The sequence below is a fragment of the Bombus impatiens genome, unplaced genomic scaffold (genome assembly GCF_000188095.3).
Source record: "Bombus impatiens unplaced genomic scaffold, BIMP_2.2 scf_0166, whole genome shotgun sequence".
Classification (NCBI taxonomy): domain Eukaryota; kingdom Metazoa; phylum Arthropoda; class Insecta; order Hymenoptera; family Apidae; genus Bombus; species Bombus impatiens.
Window position 1 is genome coordinate 728,407 of NT_176585.1, and position 22,995 is coordinate 751,401.

The window sequence follows — 22,995 nt, forward strand, 5'->3', positions numbered from 1 at the left end:
AGAATCCGATAAAAATTGATCGATTAACGCGATAATCAATGACGTTTCGCATCAGTTAATCACTATATGCAACCACAATTAATTCGTTACGTATTTTATGCTCCTCTTTAAAAATCAATCCTGGCTCAACTCGTGAAAAATTATAAAACGAATCGCTCGTTGTCATGAATATTGATTGCCGGATTGAAATATGGTTTCGGATATACTATCGGACTATCTCGTTTATAGCGATACTCCGAACCTATCCAATTTACGATTGAACGCTCAATCATATATATTTCTCAAACTTATTCTTCCCAATTCGACGTGCCAATAATTTGATCGAAAGTTAAAGATACATTAATAAATAAGAAGCAGCACTTACTAACTTTTTATGAAATTATAGAAAATTGGATTTTATCTGAAATTATAGGAGATGGAAATTTCTCACGAAATTACATGAAATTTTGTTTTCATGAATGTTTATGAAATTATATGATATTCCTTTATTAGGAATTTGTATGGAATTATATGAAATTGATATTTTATGAAATTTTCGCAGTATCAATTTAAATCATTTATTAAAAGACATAATAATAATGATATATTTTATTATTTATATTATTTTTTAAATAGATATTCAGAATTAAAAAGTAAAGGGAAAAGAAGATAGAGATAGAGGTTTAGTTTTTAACAATAATTTGCATACTTTCATCTCTAAATACATTCCAAAATTTATCACTCGTAAAATCCCTCATGAACGAATTAATACGATTTAACGAGCAAGCAAAAGTAGACGAGTATTTCGTCTTCTTCTTGTTAACTTTAAAGAGCTAACATTATTGCAGCCAACTAACAGACTAAAGTCGTTAAAGTGTAACAAACTTCGTTGCAGGTATCTGCTTTGTTGCGTGCCGAGAAGGATCCGCAGACGGCGTCGTTGTTCGTCGGACTTGAGCTCCCGAGGACGAGGTCAAAGTTTCTCGTTGATAAGCTCCAAAAGGTACGATTCTCGACGCGGTCAACGAAACACCATGCACATGTCCATCTTTGGAAACGACACCAGGACCAGTGGCCCGATCAAGGAACAGGAGACGACCATTAGTCTGACCGCGTGTCCTAACGGTATCGAGGATGGACTGAAAAGCCAGCAAAATTCCACGACGGAGCAGTCGAACATTCGCGAATGTTCGTTAAACTCCAAGGACTGAATAATTCAGCGATTTTTCAGCAACCAATGATCACGCCCGTGTGTATTCTTTTCATTTGGAAAACACTATTCGTGTCGATGGTCCAATAACTCTTAAGCGAAGATCACAGGCGAAAGATACATTAAGTCGCATTTCTCACATTTCTCGGGAGAATAATTTTGAAATTCTGTACATTGTTAGAAATTCGATGTCGAGACTAGCTCTTCATTTAGCTCTGGGATTAATCCATTAAGAAGCAATATTTGCTATCGCTGTCGATCAATCTATTTATTGAATTTCCTTCTTTAATATTATGGCTGTGAAGGGGAACTCTAAGAATTTCCTTGATACCTCTTTCGTCGTTATTTATTGCATCCAGAAATATGAAACAAATGCTTGCAGTTCCTTTTTGCGAAAATCACAAAATGAATTTTATAGAATTCAACGTTGGATCTTAATGGATTAAATCGACCAAACGGCTCGACATCCTAAGTTCTCCAAAGGCTAAAAATCTTTGAATCTATCAAATTATTTCCTTCCTTTGAAGATTTCATATTAAGATTTCATATTTAAGGGATCCTTTTAGCCACTATCTAGAAGCGGCATAAAAACATCAAAAATGGACTTATCATATTTTTCTCCCACATTCTTAAAGTCTTAAGCTTTAGCTCCAATTTCTGAGAGAGAGAGAGAGAGAGAGAGAGAGAGAGAAAGAGAGAGAGAGAAGTAGCGATCGTCCATAACTAACACATCTGTCATTTCCTGTAAATCTTCGTCGAATATCTTGTCCCTCGAATGCACCGATATCGTCAAAACTATAGCGCTAGACAATTATTCTGTGAACTCGTGTGAAAGTATGATTTGCAGGTACAAAGACTGCGACAGTTGTACGTTTAGAGAGCACCGATTTTATGAATAAAATTCTGACAAGTAATCGTCGACGTTATTACCTAACCTCCGTCGTTTTTCTATTTTCCTTCCCAACGTTTACAAAGCGAGGTAAAATGGAACGAAATGAAAACGAAATAAAAAGTGATCGACCCATTAATTTGATTTGAAGACCCACGTATCCAGCTTCATCCGATATCTCGTGCTTTCATCTCGTTTCATCGACAATTTGATATTTGATCGCGGACAGTATAGAACGATCGAGGAAATACTCGCGCGTTACTGTCGTTCCTGCACAAAGTGTCGTTTAAAACTCAATATAAATCTAACTGCAGGGCATTGGGGGCAGCAACGGGCATCGATTGCTCTCTGGACAGAAACGAATCGTTTTCTCGCAGGATTTGTCGTCGCTGCACGCTCGGCACAAGAATCGACTTCGAAAGTCGTAGAGTCTTCTGACATTCTGTGTCGTAATCACTTTCCCATTGCACAATCGTCTTGCAAGCTGAGAGAAATGCCCGACAGTGATGTATTCAAACGACTACGACGATGGCACACTTATGAATTCTTATATTAGATGGAGCAAGAGGTACAACACGCCCATTTCACTTTCCTTCTCGTTTCTTTGTTTCTTTCGTATTTTTCGTTGCATGTTCCCGATGCTTCGCCGTATTTGAAGAGCGACAGGCTAATTTAACGGATCGATTTTACGAATTCCTCTGTGCAGACTGGCCAGACTCCATCAACGTACTCTACGCATGTATCAGGAGAACGAGTATATGCATCGCGACGACAAAGGTCCGTAACCGAATCGAGCTAATTTCAATCTTCCGTTAATACGTAACTAGGTTAAAGACCGATCCAACCGTACTCATTACATTAGCGTAATCAGGCCATTGTTTGCACGATACGACGGTAAATTACACCTCATGTCCTTTATTCGTGGCAGTTCTAGTTCTGAATTTTTGAGCAATATAGAATCTGCTAGAGGAACTACGATAAATGAATTGTTTCCTCGGGAAAAGTTTAGTAGCGAAAGCGGGATGAATGAAATCTGTCCTCGTGAAGAAGTTAGAAGCGGAAACACAATGAATGAACGAACTTTGCATTCATCGAAAATTCCCGAAGTATAGTTACAAGGGATAAACGTGATTTCTCTTCGTCGAATAACGCTTCCAGAAGCGTTAATTTCTTTTTGTATAAAAATTAAAAGATTTTCGAGGAAAAATTTAAGACAGATTTCAAAGATATATTGCATTCTAAATTTTTATTACACCTTAAAATCCTTTTATGTATTGTATACTGTTATCGACAAAATACCTATAAATTTATCAAATTAAGTAATAAAACGCGTAATCCCAGAAATGCTGCGCTACGGAAAAATCTCGGATTATGTAAATTGGAATTTAGCATACGGATCAGTACAAATATTATTAGCGACGAAAGCTTCGTTAACTAATGTCTTTATTATAAATATGATATATCTGATCTATTGATTGCGTCGTAAATTAATTTTGCTTCCGCTGTCGATCTTAGAATCGATAAAAGTACTTTTGCTTCGTGAAAAATTCGCTTCGCAAACCTAATGTTAATTGAATTGTCGAAATATTCTATACTGTTCTAACATTCTTTGTCTCTTGCGTCTCTACGTAGTAGATTTGTACGTCTTTAACGTGACAAAGTTATAAACGACATTAGTTACCTCGTGAGACATGCTCGAAATTGTCGATGAAAATTAAATTCTATGTCGCGCACGTAGTTTAGATTTCGCATCCGTGTGGAGTATTTGCATTCGTTCGGTGTTAAAACCGAGGGAAATTCGTGTATCAGAGATGTTCCTTGCACCGAGCCCTAGCAACGTGGCGTCCATTTCTACCGTTAATAAAGGGAACCGTTGTGACTGTTTAATCTTCGAGCAGACAAACGATCTCGACAGAGAGCGAGGAGGTGAAAGCTGACGAGGAATTCTGCTGGAAATGCAGAGGTGAGACCGCAGACGCGGACGGCGACGCGGCCTCGTTCCCTCACATTCAAGATCTCTGTCCCGCTGACAGGAGAAGGATAGCTTTGCTGGTTAAGCAGTTAATTAAGTAAATTTCCTCTTCGGCCACTTTGTGTCACCATACATCCGTAATTAATACAAGAAGAAGTGTTTCCATTCATTTTCATTATCATCCTCTTATATCCCAGCAACGACATTTACTTCTTTCCCAATTTTTGTTCAAGCTTCACCCTTCAATTTCTCCAAATACTTTGTTCCTCAATTTTTCATAGAACACGTTATGGTACAGTCCAGGGAATTTTAGTAATTTTAATCTTTAATCGGTATGAAATAAGAAGCTTCGAAAATTTATTTTGGATTACACCCTCGTTTATAAGCATTAAGACAAGTAAGAAGAATAAAATAAAAAAACCAACAAAGTAAACCAACCTCAGTAAGAGGAATTAAGGAACTGATTTTGCGTAGAAAATTTTGTAATGAGATATAAAGTATATATACAGGATGAGTCACCTAGGAGTTTAAACTGAGATATTCTCGATACTGTTAATTATCTCGGAAAATGTTTCAGATAGAAGTCGAATGGTTTCTTAGTATATTAATCGATGCAGTTGTAGATTCTCAAGAGAAAATTATTAACTTACTTATGTCAACAAATTATTAGTTTAGTGGACATTTTAATTTTTAGTTCGTAAAACTTATCGTATGATAAACAAGGAAAGACGCGAGGAACTGCTACCGTATTTGGTTTTCTTGCCTTTCATACTGTAAGTTTTACGAATTAAAAATTAAAGTATCTAGTAAAAGAACAGTTTCTCGACATAAGTAGGTTTATAAGTTTTCATAGAAAATCTCCAGCTGCATCGATTAACGTATTAAGTGATATATAATTCGATTAAAAAAAAACAAAATTGATCTCCACATGACTTTTATGCGCCCACCTACAAAGAAGCTAATAACATCCCCTTGAAGCCATTCAATTTTAATCTAAAACATTTTCCCATATAATTAATCGTATAGAAAATATTTCACCTTAAAAATCTAATTTATCGTAAATAGTAGATCCAAAATATCCTGTCGTTGATATTATGAACTAACACATTGAAATAAATTGGTATTTATTTTATTATTGGCTCAGTATCCAACGTAAAACTAAAATCCATTAGAATCTGTCAACTACCAATTTATTAATCTCACAGAATAGATAAAAGATGATACCTGTAGGTATCTACAGAAACTGTAGAATTAATCTCAATTCCCTTCTCAGCCACTTTATATCGCCACGCATCCGCCATCAGTAAGGAAACCGACATGTTACCATTTATTTTGTCCTTTATATCTTAAGCCACGAAATTTATTTCTGCTTCAATTCTTGTTCGACCGATATTAGTTAACTCGGACCTTAAATAAACATCGATTGCCGCGACGAATAAATCTTTATCGTAGGATCATTCAAACACTTTGTCACCCCATTTTCATTTCTTCGTTTCTGTCGCGTTCATTTCGCTCTTTCATCGATCCTCAAGATATACAGTGCGAATAAATTACAGCGTGCGCGATTACTTCCTGCAGTTGGTAATACCAGTTGGACAGTAACGGAGAGATTTATCACAAGAACTGATTAGAGAGTCAGCGATGGCTATTAAAAGTTTGACCGTGTAATTCGTGTTGGGCGTTCGAAGATAACCCTTGGGAACGATCGCGCACGCCAGACCTGCATCAGTGATTAGTCGAGATTTTTCTGTGACAATCTGCGTACTACGAGTTGGACACTGAGATCTTAATTAAGATAATGACGATTATAGTGGCTCCGTTGCTTTTTGCTTGTAAAAACAAAAACTGGGAAGGTGGAGTTATCTGAGTCACCTAAGCTTCGATCTTTTATAATTTAATCTCGAACTTTACACAGAATAATCAAGCTTATTGTTCGCTATGAATCACTATTAGTCCTTATAAATAGCGTTTGCAGTAACGAAGAAATGAGAAAATATCGTGTACGCTTAGGTCTAACAAGAAAAAATATCAGAAAAAGAAAATACATATATATATATATATATGAAAAGTGATAAGTATAATTGTAAAAACTTTTTTCATTTCGATGAATGTATTACATTTCACTGTTTTCTTACGAGCGAGTTTAATAGTCTGGTTCCAAATGTGGATCGTTTAAAAATTGTTCGTAATCGGATTTGGCGAATTACAAGGCAAACTATTTATTTAAGTGGACTCGGATAGCCCTATCTTATTTGCCAAATAGCAATTATAGCGACTACATCGTGGAAATTCCGCTGTGCGTGAAAATAAAAGTTAGCAATTGAGAATTACGTAATTAACAAGGGGCAAATTAAGGAGAGAGAATTTTACGAGAATTTAACACGCGATCTCTTAACTTCACACGTACAAAATGGGAAAAGACCAAGTTTTCTCTCGTTTGCCGCGGTAAAGTAAATCGATCGGAGTTGAGACGCATTTCACGCTCAAGTTACGCGTGTAAATTGTCGCAATTCCCTGCGGTGTTTCAATATTTCGCGAAAAGATAGGTGAGTTTTTATGCAGATGCACCAAAGAAATGCGCGATGCCAAGTCCGAGTTGACAGTGAGCGAATCCGAGAAGGAAGCAATGAGGCTGCAGTACAAGAAATCCCTTGACCGCCGCGAAACCGAGAAGGAGCAATTAGAATTCCAAGTAACGCCAATTATTCTTGAATTTATGTTTTTCCTCTCCCTTTTCTTTTTTCCCTTTTTCTCATTTTCGTCGTTTATTTTTTACTTATTTTGATATTACAAATTTATAATGACGTTTAATGATAAAGGAAAGAGGTTTAATCCCTTCATAATGTACTCGAGTGATGAAAAATTCAGAATGAACGACTCAGAAGACAATTGGGAAACTTTATGAAAAAGTCACCTATGAATTTATGGTAGATATATTCGTAGGGACCCTTGCGCTATAGTCTTCGTACGCTGCGAACAAATATCTTACGATTAGGGAGACAAATAAAGTAGTGGTCGGTTTATTGGAACAAAAATCATCGAGTAAACTGGAGACATTTGTAACGAAAAAAAGTAGTGAAACTCAACGAGTAGATAGTTATATCTTAATCATAGTGAATGTTTTAGGATATGAAATTTCTAATACAATATGGTGAATTGAAAACCACAACGATATAAGTGAGGATACTGAGAATATGAATTTAATCACTTATTTCATTTCTTAGAAATATTCCTTCAGTTTTATACTTAATTAAGAAGCGAAGATACTGAGAATATGAATTTAATCACTTATTTCATTTCTTACAAGTATTTCTTCAGTTTCATACTTAATTAAGATATAATTTTACACTCTGCCGTGATACGTTAAAAGGTATAATGAACTTCTTATATTAATAATCGCGAACATTGTTCTATGAAAGATACCAACTCACTTACACCACTATGATTTCTATAATCTACCCAAGTCACTCCTGTATCACACTGTGAAAGATTTTGCTCTCTAATGAGAGAAAATCCAAGGCTAAAAAATAAGGGGCCAAGGGGAAGAACAAGAAAAAAAGTCGATTGTGATAAACAGGAATGTGGTGTGTAAGTTTTACCCATGTCGGTAATATGTGTCTGATAAGAACTGAGATATACGGTTGGCCCGTGAAAATAGGGTTTAACTATGGATTAGAGTTCCGATCTTGATTTGCAGTTGGTCAAGTAACTTTAAATCAAAGTTCTTCTTCGTTTGCTATACATATAACTTTATGAGTCTACCTACGGTGTATCGACGCGGTATAATGTAATGGATTGGGAAAACTTGTGCAAAAGGATCATGCTCTGCCAGCTAAGATATCGAAGCATCGATTCACTTTCTTCATTAACCGTGGGCCATAGTTTCAACTGAACTTTGAGCCATCAGGCCAACAGTACACGGTAGTCCCTAGATTGATTTCGCTTTATCCAACTGAAATTGTTTCGGATTCGTGCTCGATGCAGTTTAACTTCGACGATCCAGCGAGGATCGATATATTCCGCGTGACGTAATCTGCGTTGGTCGTTCGTTGATTGAAATGAAAAGAGACAAAAATGAATGAAAAGTAGAAGCTTAGTAGCAGAGGTTGATACGATGATCATTTGGTTTTGGTAGCGAAATTTTCACGTTTGCTATCTTAAGGTACCGTTAACATTCCACTTGCAATAATTTTCCATCGATTTACATTTTCACATGTCGAATACTCTCTTTTAGCATTCTAAAAATGTAAATATTTAGAAGGCAAACGTCGGTGTTGGCTCAATTGGCGGATCGGTGACAGTCTTACCTCTTTGAGCAATTTAACTCAGCCTGCCTCTGATAGTTCAATGAGCAACACGCTCATAGAGATGCCACGAAAGTCAGCAAGTTGGGAGTGCAAGAGGCAACTACACGCGTTTACAGATTGCCAATGTATCGAGACACTGAGTTGCGTGCTTGTGACAGGTTGTTTAACCAGAACGATCTATCTCTCTAATCTGCATCTAAGCATAGTGTACATAGATAACTTGGATTAAGTTTACGTTTTATGGAAATAAAGTAGATAACAAGAAATTGTACTTTGGTCTCAATTTTCAATCAAACATCAATTGTGCCAGTACATCTACGTGATCTTAGTAATTGGAAGGAAAAGAAAACTGGAATGCGTCGTTGACCGATCGATGGAAAATTACATCAACTAGCGTTTTTATTCGCTGGCTCATTTTTTCGTTAGTAAGACGTATCACAAAGTCTAGGAATACACTTTTCTCATTTTATTGGCAAGAAATGTTACACAGTTTGCAAAGTAACGCGAGAAAAATATAACGTAGAGAAGAACTTCTATTTTCTACGAGCATAAAGATCAAGTCGTAAAGTTTCTGAAATTTCTCAAAATAACAATATCCCGTGTCTTAGCTGCAACAACTTAACGGTTAAAACCGAGAGATTAAGAAGAGTTCAATCTGATATCGCGTTTCATGGTCTTTTATTAGTTGAACGAAGCGCGAGGCGAGGCGAAGGAATTGAAGACTCGAATTTCACATATCTTGGAGCTGTTGACGCTACAGATCGCCACCCAAGAAAAACAATTCCTGGAGCTCACGCAGACTGTCAAGGATCTGGTGAGGGAGAAATCGCAATTGCAGAATGCCCTGGCCGAGCAACAGGGAGAAACCGATGCTCTGAAGAGCGAATCTCAAAGAACAAGGGAACTACTCGAGGCGAAGAGATTGGAACGGTGCAAAGATGACGCGAGAAAGGTTCATCAGGCTTGTCAAACCGTGGACATTGAGATCACTTCGTAAGGAAACACTATAAACGGGTCGAAAACTGTAGGGTGGATTTTATTTTACGGCATAAATAAGAAAATTCCAGTAAAGTTTCATTTTTTCCTCTCGGCGAAGAAAAATACTGGTTTCTATAAAGTATGTTTATGTAGGAGATTGTAGGAAGAAAATGAACTTTACTCTCAAGTAGTGTGGTGAAAGATAAATCACAGACATAATACTCGTATATTTTCTTCAACGAGATTTTCATTTTTTTCACCAGAGTCTTGCACTTCTCGCTAGCCGCAGTAGGACTGATTTATCAGTCAAACTTTTTTTACAATATAATGTTTTATTTATTAAGTAAAGGATTGCAACCTATAAAGAGAATTATTCTACCTTTCAAATGTTATAATTAGCACTCTACTTTGAATATTTTCTATATTTTCGAATATTATGTGTATTCTATATACTTCGATCGCTGTTAAATGCTTAAATATCTTACTGATTTGTCAATGATTTAACTCGCATCACACCAGTTCAGACGAGTTTCACACGTTCACTTTTATTTCATTTAAAAGGATTAGTTGTAGTCTCGAATTTTACCGTAATATTATTTCGACAGCGGCATCCAGAAGGAATCGGATAAGGAGATCATCTCGTGTCCTCCGCAAAATGTACGTATCAAGGGTAAAAGCGACCTGGACGAACCTACCACAGAGGGAACGTTATTGAGGGAGCTATTCTTCAGGAAACCGAGCGTCGATGAAAGCGAAAACCTAGATATCATTCCGGTTCTGTCGGACACTGACTTGCAAGCCAAACCTACCAACTCTATTCTCTTCCCTTAATTTGTTATTGAAATACGCTCTCGTTTTAGTTCAAATCTTTTAATAAAAGTCCGAACCATTCACGCTTTATTTTCTTAATAGAATCACAAAATCTTATTCGTGGTAAAAATACCACGCATAGATATTCTCCCGAAACAAATCACCACATTTTATCCAAAAATCTCCACCGATTCCTGAGAAATTCGCTTTCAAACATTTTTCGGGAAAGCGTCGTACTGGCCGATGGTAAAAAGGAAATTTCTATATCGATAACACAGATGGTATATACCATTGATCAAGAAAATTTATTAAGGACACGATAGACGTGACATTAAATGGAACTTCGCGTTTTAGATTGCGAAATACCGACCTGTCAAAAAATCAGTGTTTCTTGCGCTCTCTGTGAATATAGGAATTATCACAGTTATCACTGATAGTCTTACCGACGAGATACAGAATAAGCGTGACATTTGTGATGGCCGACTACTGATGTTTTGCTGTTTTACCGATACGATTACTAAGAATTTTTGTATCTATCGCTGCTCCATATTCGAAACCCAAGGTACGCGAATGCGCGCTTTGTTCTCACTTTTGATACCAACAGCCATCAAAGGGAAAGTTGCACCTCCGCGTACGCCAAAATCCCTTCAACTCGTGCATTACTATCTCCACTGCGTTATCAATTTTTAGCGTTACCATCGTATTGTATTAGTAAAAGATTATATAAGATTTGTAATAGTTGTATCTATCGCACTATCTACGTCCGATAACATATAATTAATAACCGATTTGAGAGCACAAAGATGAAAATAGACGCACACTTTTAACTTCGTTTCATTTTTCTATTTTATTGCTGCAATGGTCTGTTAAATTGAATCGAATGATTGAACATTTAATTGAAATGTACCTGCTATATCTTCCATATGTTGCATTTCTTCTTAGGACTCATAGGGCTGCCCAGAGGACAGGAAAATGTAGCTGAGAAATCCTCATTGTTCGAAAGAGCCCCTATGGATCTTAATCGTCCAATACTATGTATGTCTAATTTGGCATCTGTGACTAACGTTTGGGAATCTCTGGTTTCACACCATAACTTAAAGAAAAAGAAGAAAAATCAAATGAAAAACAAACTAAAACATAAAATACATCGAAGAAATGTTTTATTTTTTATTAAAATGCGTACATTAGCAGACGATAGGAAGAAAATTTGATCATTGCTGAACATTTCCAAGCCAGGCAGTGTTGATTCTGGTTTGCCGTTTATTATTTCTCTTCGTTTGTACGCTTTAAACGCAGTTTTTAATCCCATGGTATCTGGCATATTTTCGTCGAAAGTCTGATTGCCATAATTCTGTTCGATAATTGACATATCAGTAATACTTATGTTTGATTATAAAATTCTTGATAAATATTTATCGCAATGATACCGTTGTCAATGAGATAAATCATTACCTTGATTTTTGGACCAGAAGATGTCCCATCTAAAGTATAGTTGTCGTACTGATCAACGAAACACTGAGCACTTTTATAGTATTGCTTCGTCATTTCATCTGGCCAGTTTATTTCCTCGCCACGTTCATTGAAAAGACGCCCTGAAAATATCTGTAAGTTAATAAAACAGTCGTAAAAATGATATAAATTTTGATGAAATAGAGCTACTTACTTAGCTCGTCAAATGGATGGTGCAATTCGTGTGCTAATAAAAACCCAGTCAACGCGTAATTAATCGTACTGAAGGAAAAGATATCGTAATTAAAGATTCAGTGACCGAATGAGAATTTAAAGGGAAATTTTTTTACGTACTTTGGTTGATTTCTGCTGAAAAATGGTTCCTGTAAATTCGCCAAGGGTACAGCTGTACAATTAGAAAAATCAAACCTTAGTGGCTTGATACATTACGTGTGTTTAATATATACATATAGCAAAATAAATGGCACTTACTAATTGAATTCGATTGGCTCAAATAAATTGCATTGAGAGTCAAAGGATCGATAATCCATCTATACATAAAAAAACAAATAAATGCTAAGCATTAAATTATAACAATACATAATTAATGTAAATTATAAGTTCAGATTAAATTAATTTTAAATACGAATATTTACGGTTCCGCTACATCTTTATACTTCAAAAGACGCAATTCCTTGAATTTATAATATCTCTGAACCTCCAATGCATTTTCAAAATACTTCGGTCCCATTGTAAGCTGTAAATTAAAGTTAAACCATGAAACTTTCTATTCTCAAGATTATTATAAATAAAAGATTGACAAACATTTGCAGAATAATTTTCCATGATAGTCGCGTTATTATACCAATCCGGGTAACCAATATTTTTTTTTATAAACTTAATTCTTCTTAAAGCCAAATCTTTTATCTTCTTGTTCGCCCAATTCGATTCTTTAATTTGTATCTTCATTTCCTCTTCTATGTCATCCAACGCATTCAATGCCTGATTTATCAGAAAACAAAAGTCTTATCTGTATAATTTAATCTGTCGATCTAACTTATATAATTCTTAATTTGCGCCCTTATTCTATCCATGTAAATGGTACGAGAATTTTACCGTTTCTATCATGTCGTCGGAGAAATATCTTCTTACGTATTCCACATGCGCTACGACTTTCGTTAATTCCATCTTCTTGATGCACCAGTCCGACCTACGAATAATTCGAAAATAATCGCGCCACCAGCAACCAGGTAATTCGAACGGCTAATTTAAATTAAATCACCGCCACGTGCAGCTACATACGTGCACGTCATAATCTTAATTGCGCCATATTCGTATTTTACTCGAGTCGCTGTTCTACTTTCCACAGATGCTTCAAATTTAACGTGAGATATTTTCTGATTACTTAGTGCTTTCTAGATTCTATGTCATTGGACTACGAACGCTTATGCAACTTCGTACAATCGAAGAAACAAGTTTTTAAAATTCATACAAGAAATCGGGTATTTGTAAATTTGTAAATTACAACATTTCTATGAAAAATTCCAAATTTAGAAGTTTTTCAGTTATGAAATTCCTATAAAAAACATAGAAAAATTATAATTAAAGAACGTAGAAAGAAGTTTGCTTCACTCGCTGAATATTACAAAGAGCACTGCACCGTGTTTATTTTATACATCAGCGTACATTATGTACGTTATGCGCATTCTTGCACTTTTAATCTTTCCACGCTACGTATACTTTAGTAAATTGTTAATTAATAAATTTAATACGATAAATAAATTCCGAGTGAAACTACTCTCAAATTTTAGTGTATTACGTGCATTAAAATTTCTTCTTCTCTATAAAACAAAATCATCCGAGTAGATGTATATCTATTATCAATAATTAGCAAAAATTAGTTTCTCCTACTAAAAAAGGTTTGCTTTTGAAAATTCATAACAATTCACACAAATTCATAAACATTCGCAGTCTATTCAGCATAAGTCAATTGTAATTCATTTCGATCAATACTCAAACTCTACATTAACTTCTATGTTGATTCTATTTTATAAAAGTTCTATAATCTGTTATACGAACCTGTTTTCTTGCACGTTTGAATCATTTCCAGTCATTTTCTCATCCAATTCCCTCATTTCGTCGGTAGTCTCTGTGATCATCGATGAAACGAAGCTCCAATGAAGGTAATTCACTGTTTGACAAATAATAAGTGCATGGAACAAGTATTGTGAACAATTATATTCGTCTTAAATCATTATGATTTTACCTATGGTTCTGCTTGGAGTTTCATCGAGTAAGGGGATTAATTTCTCGTAGTAATCAGGTGAGGTTACTTTTAACATCGTGTCTTCAGAGATATCGATACCCGATTCATTAAAAATGCTTACTATCTTATCTATCCAATTTACCTGTAAGAAATACTTTTGTCAATTAACGATTCACTGAAAACCATTAAAAATAAAATATTTACCATAGATTTCTGTGTACGTGGCTTTAAATTATCGTACCATTTTTGGAAGTCTGCCACAGTCATATTTACATAATCATTTACCATACTACTTATCTGTAAATTATTGTTATAATTTTAATCGGTGATAGAGTCCATAGTAAAGCAACTGTTTTTTAAACTAATGAAACCTTCAACAATTTCCATTCGAAATTAAATATATCTTCAATTTCCTCTTCTAACTGGCTGCTTGTTGTATTAAATCCTCCAGCCTCAGCTGTTTTCGAAATTATCTTCACAATGTACTTCCAATAACTAAAATCTCTTTTATCAGTGATTGTAAGTGTCACGTTGTCAGCTTCGGAAAATTCTTCGAGCATCCACGAATACGGTGGCATGTCGGGAACGTCTAACTAGAAATGTTCGAAGGAATTTGCAAAATTGTTACGTACGAACAGAATCGATTACTCACAACCACAGTCTCCTCTTTGGTATCACCATACGCCGTGACTCGGACATCATGCAACAAATTAGATCCCCTTAAATGAGCATAATAATCGTCGATATTCTGCCATTTTTGTTCACTGTCGTTCCACTTGTTTTTTCCTATTATTATCGGCCATCCACCGATTTCATTCAATATGAAGAGTATCGGTTCCATACCTCGTTTATTCATATCCTCTACGAGCAGTGGAAAATTATCGAACCGATACAATTTTCATGGATAATCTCTTTATAATGAAATTTAACAACATTTCCAATTGTTAAAGTATAATACGCTACAAAACCAGGGCAAAGTACCAGAACAGTCAAAATTAGCGATGTCTACTTTTTTATAGAACTTTTATGGATAATTATTATAACTTTCATGAAATCTTAACTTCTTCTAGATGTTTTATAACTTTACAAAATTTACAACAATTTCTACTTTGGATAGAAATTTTATAGCGTACAAGTCTTATGATTTCCCATTTTTTCCATAGAAATTTCATAAATTTACAAAACGTTAACATTTATGTATTTTGTATTTTTTATGCGTTTCTTCAATTAGCTTTCATTTCAATTTCTCTGGTATTTTATATTTAAGTCATCAGTATTAATTTCGAATTAATTATTGTCTATCGTGTAGTGGCCAATCGTTTATAAATTAGTAATTTAATTAGATCACTACCTGTGTTCATACAAGTTTTGTACCATTGTTTCGCAACCTTTACCGGTAAGGTTTCGTCGCCTCGCAGCTTCATCTTCATCATTTCTGCAAAATTCTGTTCGTCATCCCCAAAGGGAATTTACGGAACGGGTGAAACTTACCCTCGATTCTTTTTTTGTTCTCGTTGTCAGAAATGGCTCGCAATTGCCAGGAATTCTCTCCAAGTGGAAGCGAATGTATCGTTGGCCAGTTGCTGCATGCATATTCATAGAAGTCCACGCAGGGATCCGCGGATGCGTTCATGTTCGTTAGTATCCTCGTAGCTGTTTTATACGATCGTCAAAGAAAACGTTCCCTTATTATTTTCTCCCAGCTGTTTTCTATTTTGAATAAAACTTTACCGAATCTTTTACACTCCTCAGTTAAACACACGGAACGCCCATCGTTTGTTACATCGGTCGCTCTTGCATCGATGAAAATTATCAAAGAGGATCTGTATAACAACTGAGAATGATTTTGTCTGATTCTACATAATTGTCGTAATAGTGTAATTGAAATGAAATAATTTGAATAAAAAGGAAAATAAATTGAATTGTCACGTACAGGCAAATTTCAAGCAACATCGTCTGCGAAATAATACCGTTAATGTTCACGACAATACTAATTATCGAATCTGAATTTCCAGCGTTTATTACAGAGCCAAATAGCCGATAATAATTGTATATCACGGAGGCGTTATACGATATCTCTATTAATTGGTCACTCGAATGATTTTTGCATCGACATTTCCCCGTACATTTGTCGCCGTGCAATACGTTGCACACTCGCCAGACAGAATTTCGAAAATAATTTCTTCTCATTGTATTATCAGAAAATCAAATCATACAACGTATTTTATTTCTATCTATCGGTTGCCTCTAAAAAGATATTTCAGAAACGTTTAGCGCCTCTGTCAGCTTTTAAACGAAACATCGATTGTTAATATTGCGAATTGCTGATTAGGAGTAATAGTATCAGTATTTCCTGGCCAGTGACTCGAACATTTCTGCATATATCGCGACTGTAATGTTTCATTAGACTCTGTTTGCTTTGGTAATGTTCCACTGTCGTCGAAAATAATAAAGACATATTGTCCAATTACGAGAGGGAACATTCGTTATATTATTCGATCGATGTGTCGCCGCTAATAATTATCGCTCATCAGTATGTTCGACGGTGAAATATGGCATGGTAACCGTCGAACAATTCATTCGTTAAATCAACAAAAATTCTCACGTCGACGAGCAAGAACCTCTGATAAAGCCCGAGTGGAAATTTTCTCTCGTTTTCTCACGATGCAACAACGCGGTTGATAAACAGCTTTCTTTTTTGAGAAAATAACGAAAAAAGAGAGAGGGAGAGAGAGAGAGAGAGAGAGAGAGAGAGAAAGAAAGCGGACAAGCTGATAGGAAGCAAAGAACGGAATATCAAGTTGACGTCAGCCGAACGATTTAGCCAACGGTTTTTCAAACTGTTGCATTTATTTACATCAGTGATTGCAAAGAAATAATATACATACGAAGCATCGTTGTAAACGTTCTGGTATTTTTTCGTTTCTCGTCTCGTGTTTCCTCGCCTCTCTTTTTTAAAACGTATTTATGTTTCCTACGTTTTTACGCCACATTCGAACACCATGGGACTTCTCCTCGACCTCGTTTATTTTAATATTGCATCATCGAAAAAGGGCGCAATCTTAAGCTAATTAAATCGCTGGACAAATAGTACACATTTCTGTACTACAGTCGCTTAGTATACGTTTTCTTCGTTCATTTCGCTGTTTCTTATTTTATTTCGATCTTCGCATTGCTCTACAGAGTTCGAAGGGTCTACCACCGAACGCTGATATAACGACGATAACTCGCTAGTAGATAGAGTATGCATTCGTACATAGTAAGGCGTTATTGGACGATCGTTGATACAATCTTCTGACGATTTACGAGCACGTAGCTTGTCGCTTTACGTGTCTGGATATAAGATTTTGGAAACTTGATAAAAGAAAAATGATGTAAAAATAAGTAGAATAATTACGTCGTTGAAATGGGAGGGAAAAGCAAAGAGTGCATGGAATTAAAATAAACAGATGCAGAGTCGATTGAAATATTATAATTAATATTCAGAGGAGAAGGAAAAAGTGTTCGGTAAATAGTTGTGCTATAAAATTACGATAAAAGACTGAAAGGACAGGGAATTACAAAAAAGAAATATAAAATCAAATGAAACATTGATTCGTCTAGTTTTTATTATATTACCATATGGAGGAAACGAGACGAATATATGTTATAATTTAATATTAACGCAAATATTCAGAAAGAAACTTATTCATTGGAAAATCATATAAACGTTTAAACATATTAAGGATAAAATTAAAGGTGCAAAGAATTACACAAAGAGCGCGATCGATCGAAATATTAATGAAAATATCCAGAAGGAAAGAAAGAGGCATTTAATAAAAAATTTGATTAAAGCTAAAGCTGCAATGAATTATTAAAAATCACGACTGAGATATCAAAGAAATTGGAAAGAAGGAAGGAACCAATTATTCGATAAAACATTTTTTTTAAATCAACCAGCTTATAAAAAGTGTTCCCTTCTTCGAAGAAAACACAATTCAGATGTGTATGCACGATCGTGAAACATTAACAGAGCGTGGAAGGCGGTCTCTTCCGACGTGTCCCGCGCCAAATCGAAATCGTGAGCAATCGAACGCGACACGGAAGCGCAAAATTTCGATCACCTGCTACTCGAGAACAACGATGCGAACTAGCTGGCGCAAGCTGATCGACCTGGCCGCCTTTTTCTTTATCACCGATTCATTTAAATACCTTAGGGAAGGAAGATTATTTGCTATAGAAACGTCATAGTATTTACAACAGGACGACGTTAACGCGTCGTTCCGATTCACGAATTCAATGGAACATCAGTGGAAACTACGATACCATTTTTTTTTTACTTCTTTTTTCTTTTTTGATGAAGAGAAATCGACGATCTATTTTCATCGTCGATGGCCTAACTCTATGTTATCTTTAATCGATATCATTTTTTTTTTTTTGTTTTTTTTTTAAGACGATCTCAGAACGATTTTGTGAGCAGCAACGAAAGAAATGAACGTTTATACATATGTACGCGATAGTTGTTGCGTATACGTTATTCGTGACGCCAATATTTCGAACGATTCGAGCAATCAGGAGAAATTAATCGATTTTAATTACCTTTCCTCTCGACGTGCCTCGGTAAATATACGATAGTTCTAATTTACATAATATATCGATCACATAATAGATCGTTGACGTATCGTCTAATTAAATCACCAGCAATTTCTGTGGATCTAGGAATTACAGTAAATCGAATGAAATTTTCCTGTTTCATCGTACGTTAATCGTAAAGCATAAGTTACTAGACAATTCTATTCAGACGACGTTCCCTTCATTGAAATCTTGAAATAATCGATCGGAACTATCGTAAAGGCGTCAACTGGGTCACTGGTAATCCACCAATCCGAGATTTCAATCGCTCTCTCGTTTCTCCGCTTTTGATCCGCCCCATTCTGTTCGAAAGTATTTTGGCGGTCCTTCCAGTCGTTAATTAAACGTTAGTAGATAAAGTATCTTTATTTTATTGTTAGATATATCCGAGGAATACAGAGCTATTTCAAAGACGGGATTCTTCGCGTAAGATGCAGCGTTATATTAGAAACAGTCGTTTCGATGGAAACAGCCGTCGAATCGGCCACGCAAAATGTCTTTTAATTTCTAAAAATCGCGTCGTTGCACGGGAAACTCTCCCGGGCAACGTCGACTACGTGTAAATTTTGAACACATTCGCTGCTATGTATTTAAATATTACTTGTCCATTTCTGGAATTGCAAATTTTTCTTCATCGAAAGCGTCTTTATCTTGAGTAACAATTATTTCTTTATTCCGCGCTTTCTTCTAGTCTTTTTAGGTCATTCTATAACACGCGAAAGCTCAACAATTGCGCCAGTAGAGCCTTCTACTGTGAAATAATCAGAGCAACGTACCGTGTGCGTCGACGGGATCGCTAATCCTTAGATAATTAAATCGGCACACAATATACGTCAATAGCAGCGAAAGTGTTAGCCTCGATCAGCATCCAAATGGCCGATAAACTCGTCGTTCGAACGAAATCTTTCAGGGGACAAATTTCTACGGTATCTCTAAGGTTTGCCTAAGTACGATACGGCATTTGAACGTAGCATTTGAACTATTCCAAAGGAGAGAAAGGAATTAATAGTAACTGTTTTATGTATAAGATGATCGTTCATCATTCATCCATGCATCTGTTCAATTTCACTCACTCGCACATTGCTCATTCTCTTGTCGCGTTTCATTTTTCATCGAATTTAAATCCACTGTCAGCGAATTATCCTGGAACCACCGCAAAGTATCCTCTTGAAGGCTTGCCTGAACTCTGGTGAAAATACCGTGTATATCACAGGGTTCAGGGTGCTGTTGAAGTAGCCCAGCCACAGGAAGACGCTCGCTATTAGCTCCGGTGGCTCGCAGGCCTCGCACGTGGCACGAAGCAACGCGACCAAGAAGAAAGGCAACCAACACGCGACGAACGCCCCGGTGATTATCGCGAGCGTTTTCGCAGCTTTCCTCTCGCGTTTCGACTCGATCGTCTCGCGTGTTTTCTTGCTCGAGGAGGTCGAATGGCTGCTAGAAGGATTGGTGACGGTAGTCGTCGTGGTAGTCGTTGTCGTTGACACCGTTGACGGTGTGACGGTGGTCGACTGCGTCGCGTTCGCGCCGTTGTACGACGATGACTTCTCCGGCGAGATCGACGAATGGTCCGGCGTGGATCTTGTTATGGTGAACGCTGTTGATTCCTCCCTCGGTCTGAAATGTACGTCAGTTTTAATCAAGCTGCGATTAAAATTATTTTTGATCTCCTTAGGTGGATAGAGATATTTTATACTGTCATACAAAAGTACAGGGATGTTTCATCGTGTTTCATAGAACGTAAATTTCATTAGAAAATTAGCAATACGCCTGTGTTAATCGAATAAGAATTAATATCGATTCTGCAGTATTGGCTCGACAGAAATATTCTATGTTTGCCTAAAAGTATGTGGACATTTGGTTATTTGCGATAGACATTTGTAAATCATGTGGATTATTTGAATTTGGTAGGATTTCATCCTCTATTGGATCTGTCGCAAAGTATAAAATATAGTTAAATAATGATGCTAAATATTAACGAGCAATAAAAAGATTGGTATTTGCAAGTGTCAAACGTTATGGAGCAATTTTGTTGTTTTTAAAGAGTTGTCGATTCATTTGGTTGTCAAACTATACTTACTTAAAATGCATAAGATTCGTTCAAATTGATAGACTATAATCCTGGCAGTAATATTTAAAAAACCAATGATGCTTCGATAAATTATATATTTAATTTTAATATAAATATCGATAAGTCTTTCAATGAATTTGTATTTCGTGCGATGTATGGACACATTTCGAGATTAGTCGTTTGGTTTCTGAAAAATCCCACCCCATTCACTTTGTTCCATTACTAAAATTAGACAATATCCAGAAAATGGAATTTATCAGTTTAATATCTTAGTAGTTCAATGAATTTATCGATTCTCCAAGAAGATAGTAAATGTTTCCCTGGAATCCTAAGTTTTCCATTAATTCATACGTTTTGCTATCACGTTCAAGTATTTTTTATGCAAATAGACCAAAGCGTCCACACATTTATGAGCAACAGCGTACGTTTAACAAGATTTCTGCTAGAAATGCCACGTAATGCAACGTAACGTTAACAAGCTGTTACGTATAAGTATTCTCAGCGATTCAGCAACGTAATTAGTCTGTGGCGCGCAAGAAACCGGCCTCGTGAAAATCACGAATGGGGAAGGATAGTTAAGGCACGCCGCTAACGAGCCTCGCAACCGTGTATCTATTCAGATTCGTGGGGGAGAAGCGGAACCTTCTTGTGACGAGTCTAAGGATGCCTCTTCTTTCACGAGGTGGTTGCACGATAGTTCCTGGTCTCTTTCTGATTCGCTTTCGTGCCGCCTGAAATATCCTCCAGTACAGGAATAGAATAACGAGCAGCGGCAGGTAGAAAGTGGCGCACGTGGCAAAAATCTGCAAATATATTTAAGAAAATTTCACACAATCGAATCGTAAGTATTTCTTATATATATAGGAAAGGTCATACGTTTCTAAAAAAAAAAAAAAAAAGAAGAAATGATATCGTTATGCAATAACTGGCGAGTAATATCGTTACGTAACGAGTTTCAATTGAATGAATTTCAATTTCACAGGAAGATTACTCCGGTTAACAAACACTGGTGTTTGTCACAGTGAATATTTGCATTGGTCTTCGTGTATTTTTTTTCGCTGAATTCCAATCTGTGATCAGATTTTTTTCAATCACGCAGAGTTTTTATTATTTATGGAAGAGTAATTTTAGAATTCAATATGTTGTCAACCAATTCTATATCGAAACTTTCTTTTCATTTGATCCTTGTGTATAATATGTGTTTCTGTCGCCTTGCTCGATATTTCCTCGATATTTCCAACATATTTTCAAAAATATTTCGCTCCCTACAAAATAAACTTTTCATTTATTTTCTAAATAAACATCGTATCTATCATATTCTTCGACTATCTGGCAAATAGTCCTTCTTCCAGCATTTCATATTATACTCCTGTTTACCTAGCAAATGATATAAACGTCAGAAAATCAACAAAGATACACTTGTCGTATGTTTCGTGCGTGATTTTTATTTCTGTATTCAGCACAAAGACAATTGAACCTTATACGCGACGAAAAAAAATTAATTTGTAGACCGCTGTCACCAGATTCGATTTATAACGGATTAATAAAGGTGTAGAGATGTAATTTCGAAATAACTCGAGGAAGATTCTGATTTATCAAGGGGCAGGTACCTGGTATGCAGGGTCCTGCGACACGAGACACGTCCCATCCGCTATACGGTCCAAATAATCAGGATCCTTCCAGCCAAGTTGAGGCGCCAACGAGATTCCTAAGGACACCAACCAGACGGCGACGATCAACATACCGATCCGTCGTGGATTCCTTGCCTGAAAGTAAAGAAATTCTTTCACCGGCTATCACACTCGAGAATTGACGAGTCCTCGTAACTCGAGGATTCCCTTTTCTCTTCAAAATATTTTTATAATGATTCGTTCGAAATTAATATTCAGATCGAGGCCAAAGAAGACTGCATATCGATGATATTTGCAGGATTAAAATAGTAAAACCGTTTTCAAAGTGGCCTGAAACGTTTTCACCTCATTGGTTCGAGATAATCAGCTTAGTCGATTGCAACAGTATCACGCGATCATAAATCTCGGATTCCATAGCAGCAACTATCTCCAACATGCGATGGGATATCGTGGGATTCAGATTCGATTAGCTATTGACTGTTAGGGATAGAACGGTGGATTGATTACTAGATACGAGTAGGAAATTTCGATATATTCGTCGATTCTCAAACAGAATTTCCATGTAGAAATTTAACCCTCGGATAATAACGCGTGGATAACCTACGTAAGGTTGTTTTATCGCGCGCTATACCGACGATTATCATCTTATGGCACGGATAAACTAATTAAAATTCTAACTGTACGTTACCAAAACGATTGAAATTAAGATAAATTATACACAGATTAATTAAAAAAGATTCTGCGGCACGTTAAAAAATGCAAAAAATATATTCAATCTAATAGACAAGATAAGGAAAAATTGGTTGGTTGGTTTTGATCAAA

General features: G+C 36.1%; 3 protein-coding genes across 13 annotated transcripts in view; 1 reads left to right on the plus strand and 2 right to left on the minus strand.

Moving 5' to 3' along the window:
- Positions 1–1,848, plus strand: part of LOC100745570 (neuropeptide CCHamide-1 receptor-like) — a 41,546-nt gene extending 39,698 nt beyond the window's left edge. For all 3 annotated transcript variants that reach the window (XM_003487568.4, XM_033319563.1, XM_012382744.3), the window contains one exon: positions 875–1,848. In XM_003487568.4, the coding sequence (XP_003487616.1) occupies positions 875–1,190 (316 nt within the window). In that variant the 3' untranslated portion in view covers positions 1,191–1,848. The remainder of the gene's footprint in view (positions 1–874) is intronic.
- A 9,129-nt stretch (positions 1,849–10,977) lies between these two features.
- On the minus strand, positions 10,978–18,102 carry LOC100745815 (membrane metallo-endopeptidase-like 1). Of its 2 annotated transcripts, XM_012382742.3 has the most exons (18): positions 15,794–18,102; positions 15,592–15,683; positions 15,352–15,513; positions 15,212–15,295; positions 14,513–14,721; positions 14,232–14,453; positions 14,065–14,157; positions 13,861–14,002; positions 13,674–13,785; positions 12,711–12,804; positions 12,420–12,596; positions 12,251–12,351; positions 12,087–12,145; positions 11,949–12,000; positions 11,809–11,876; positions 11,598–11,737; positions 11,329–11,496; positions 10,978–11,238 (listed from the first exon to the last, which is right to left on the minus strand). In XM_012382742.3, exons 1-18 carry the CDS (start codon positions 16,048–16,050, stop codon positions 11,056–11,058), a joined length of 2,415 nt encoding a protein of 804 aa, XP_012238165.2. In that variant the 5' UTR covers positions 16,051–18,102; the 3' UTR covers positions 10,978–11,055. The 2 variants fall into 2 exon arrangements, with proteins under 2 accessions (XP_012238165.2, XP_024221768.1); XM_024366000.2 differs by lacking the exon at positions 12,420–12,596.
- A 177-nt stretch (positions 18,103–18,279) lies between these two features.
- LOC100748481 (5-hydroxytryptamine receptor) overlaps positions 18,280–22,995 on the minus strand; it is a 158,799-nt gene continuing 154,083 nt past the window's right edge. For all 8 annotated transcript variants that reach the window (XM_024365993.2, XM_012382738.2, XM_003487591.4 and 5 more), the window contains 3 exons: positions 22,153–22,308; positions 21,185–21,345; positions 18,280–20,088 (listed from right to left, as the gene is read on the minus strand). In XM_024365993.2, the coding sequence (XP_024221761.1) occupies positions 19,602–20,088; positions 21,185–21,345; positions 22,153–22,308 (804 nt within the window). In that variant the 3' untranslated portion in view covers positions 18,280–19,601. The remainder of the gene's footprint in view (positions 20,089–21,184; positions 21,346–22,152; positions 22,309–22,995) is intronic.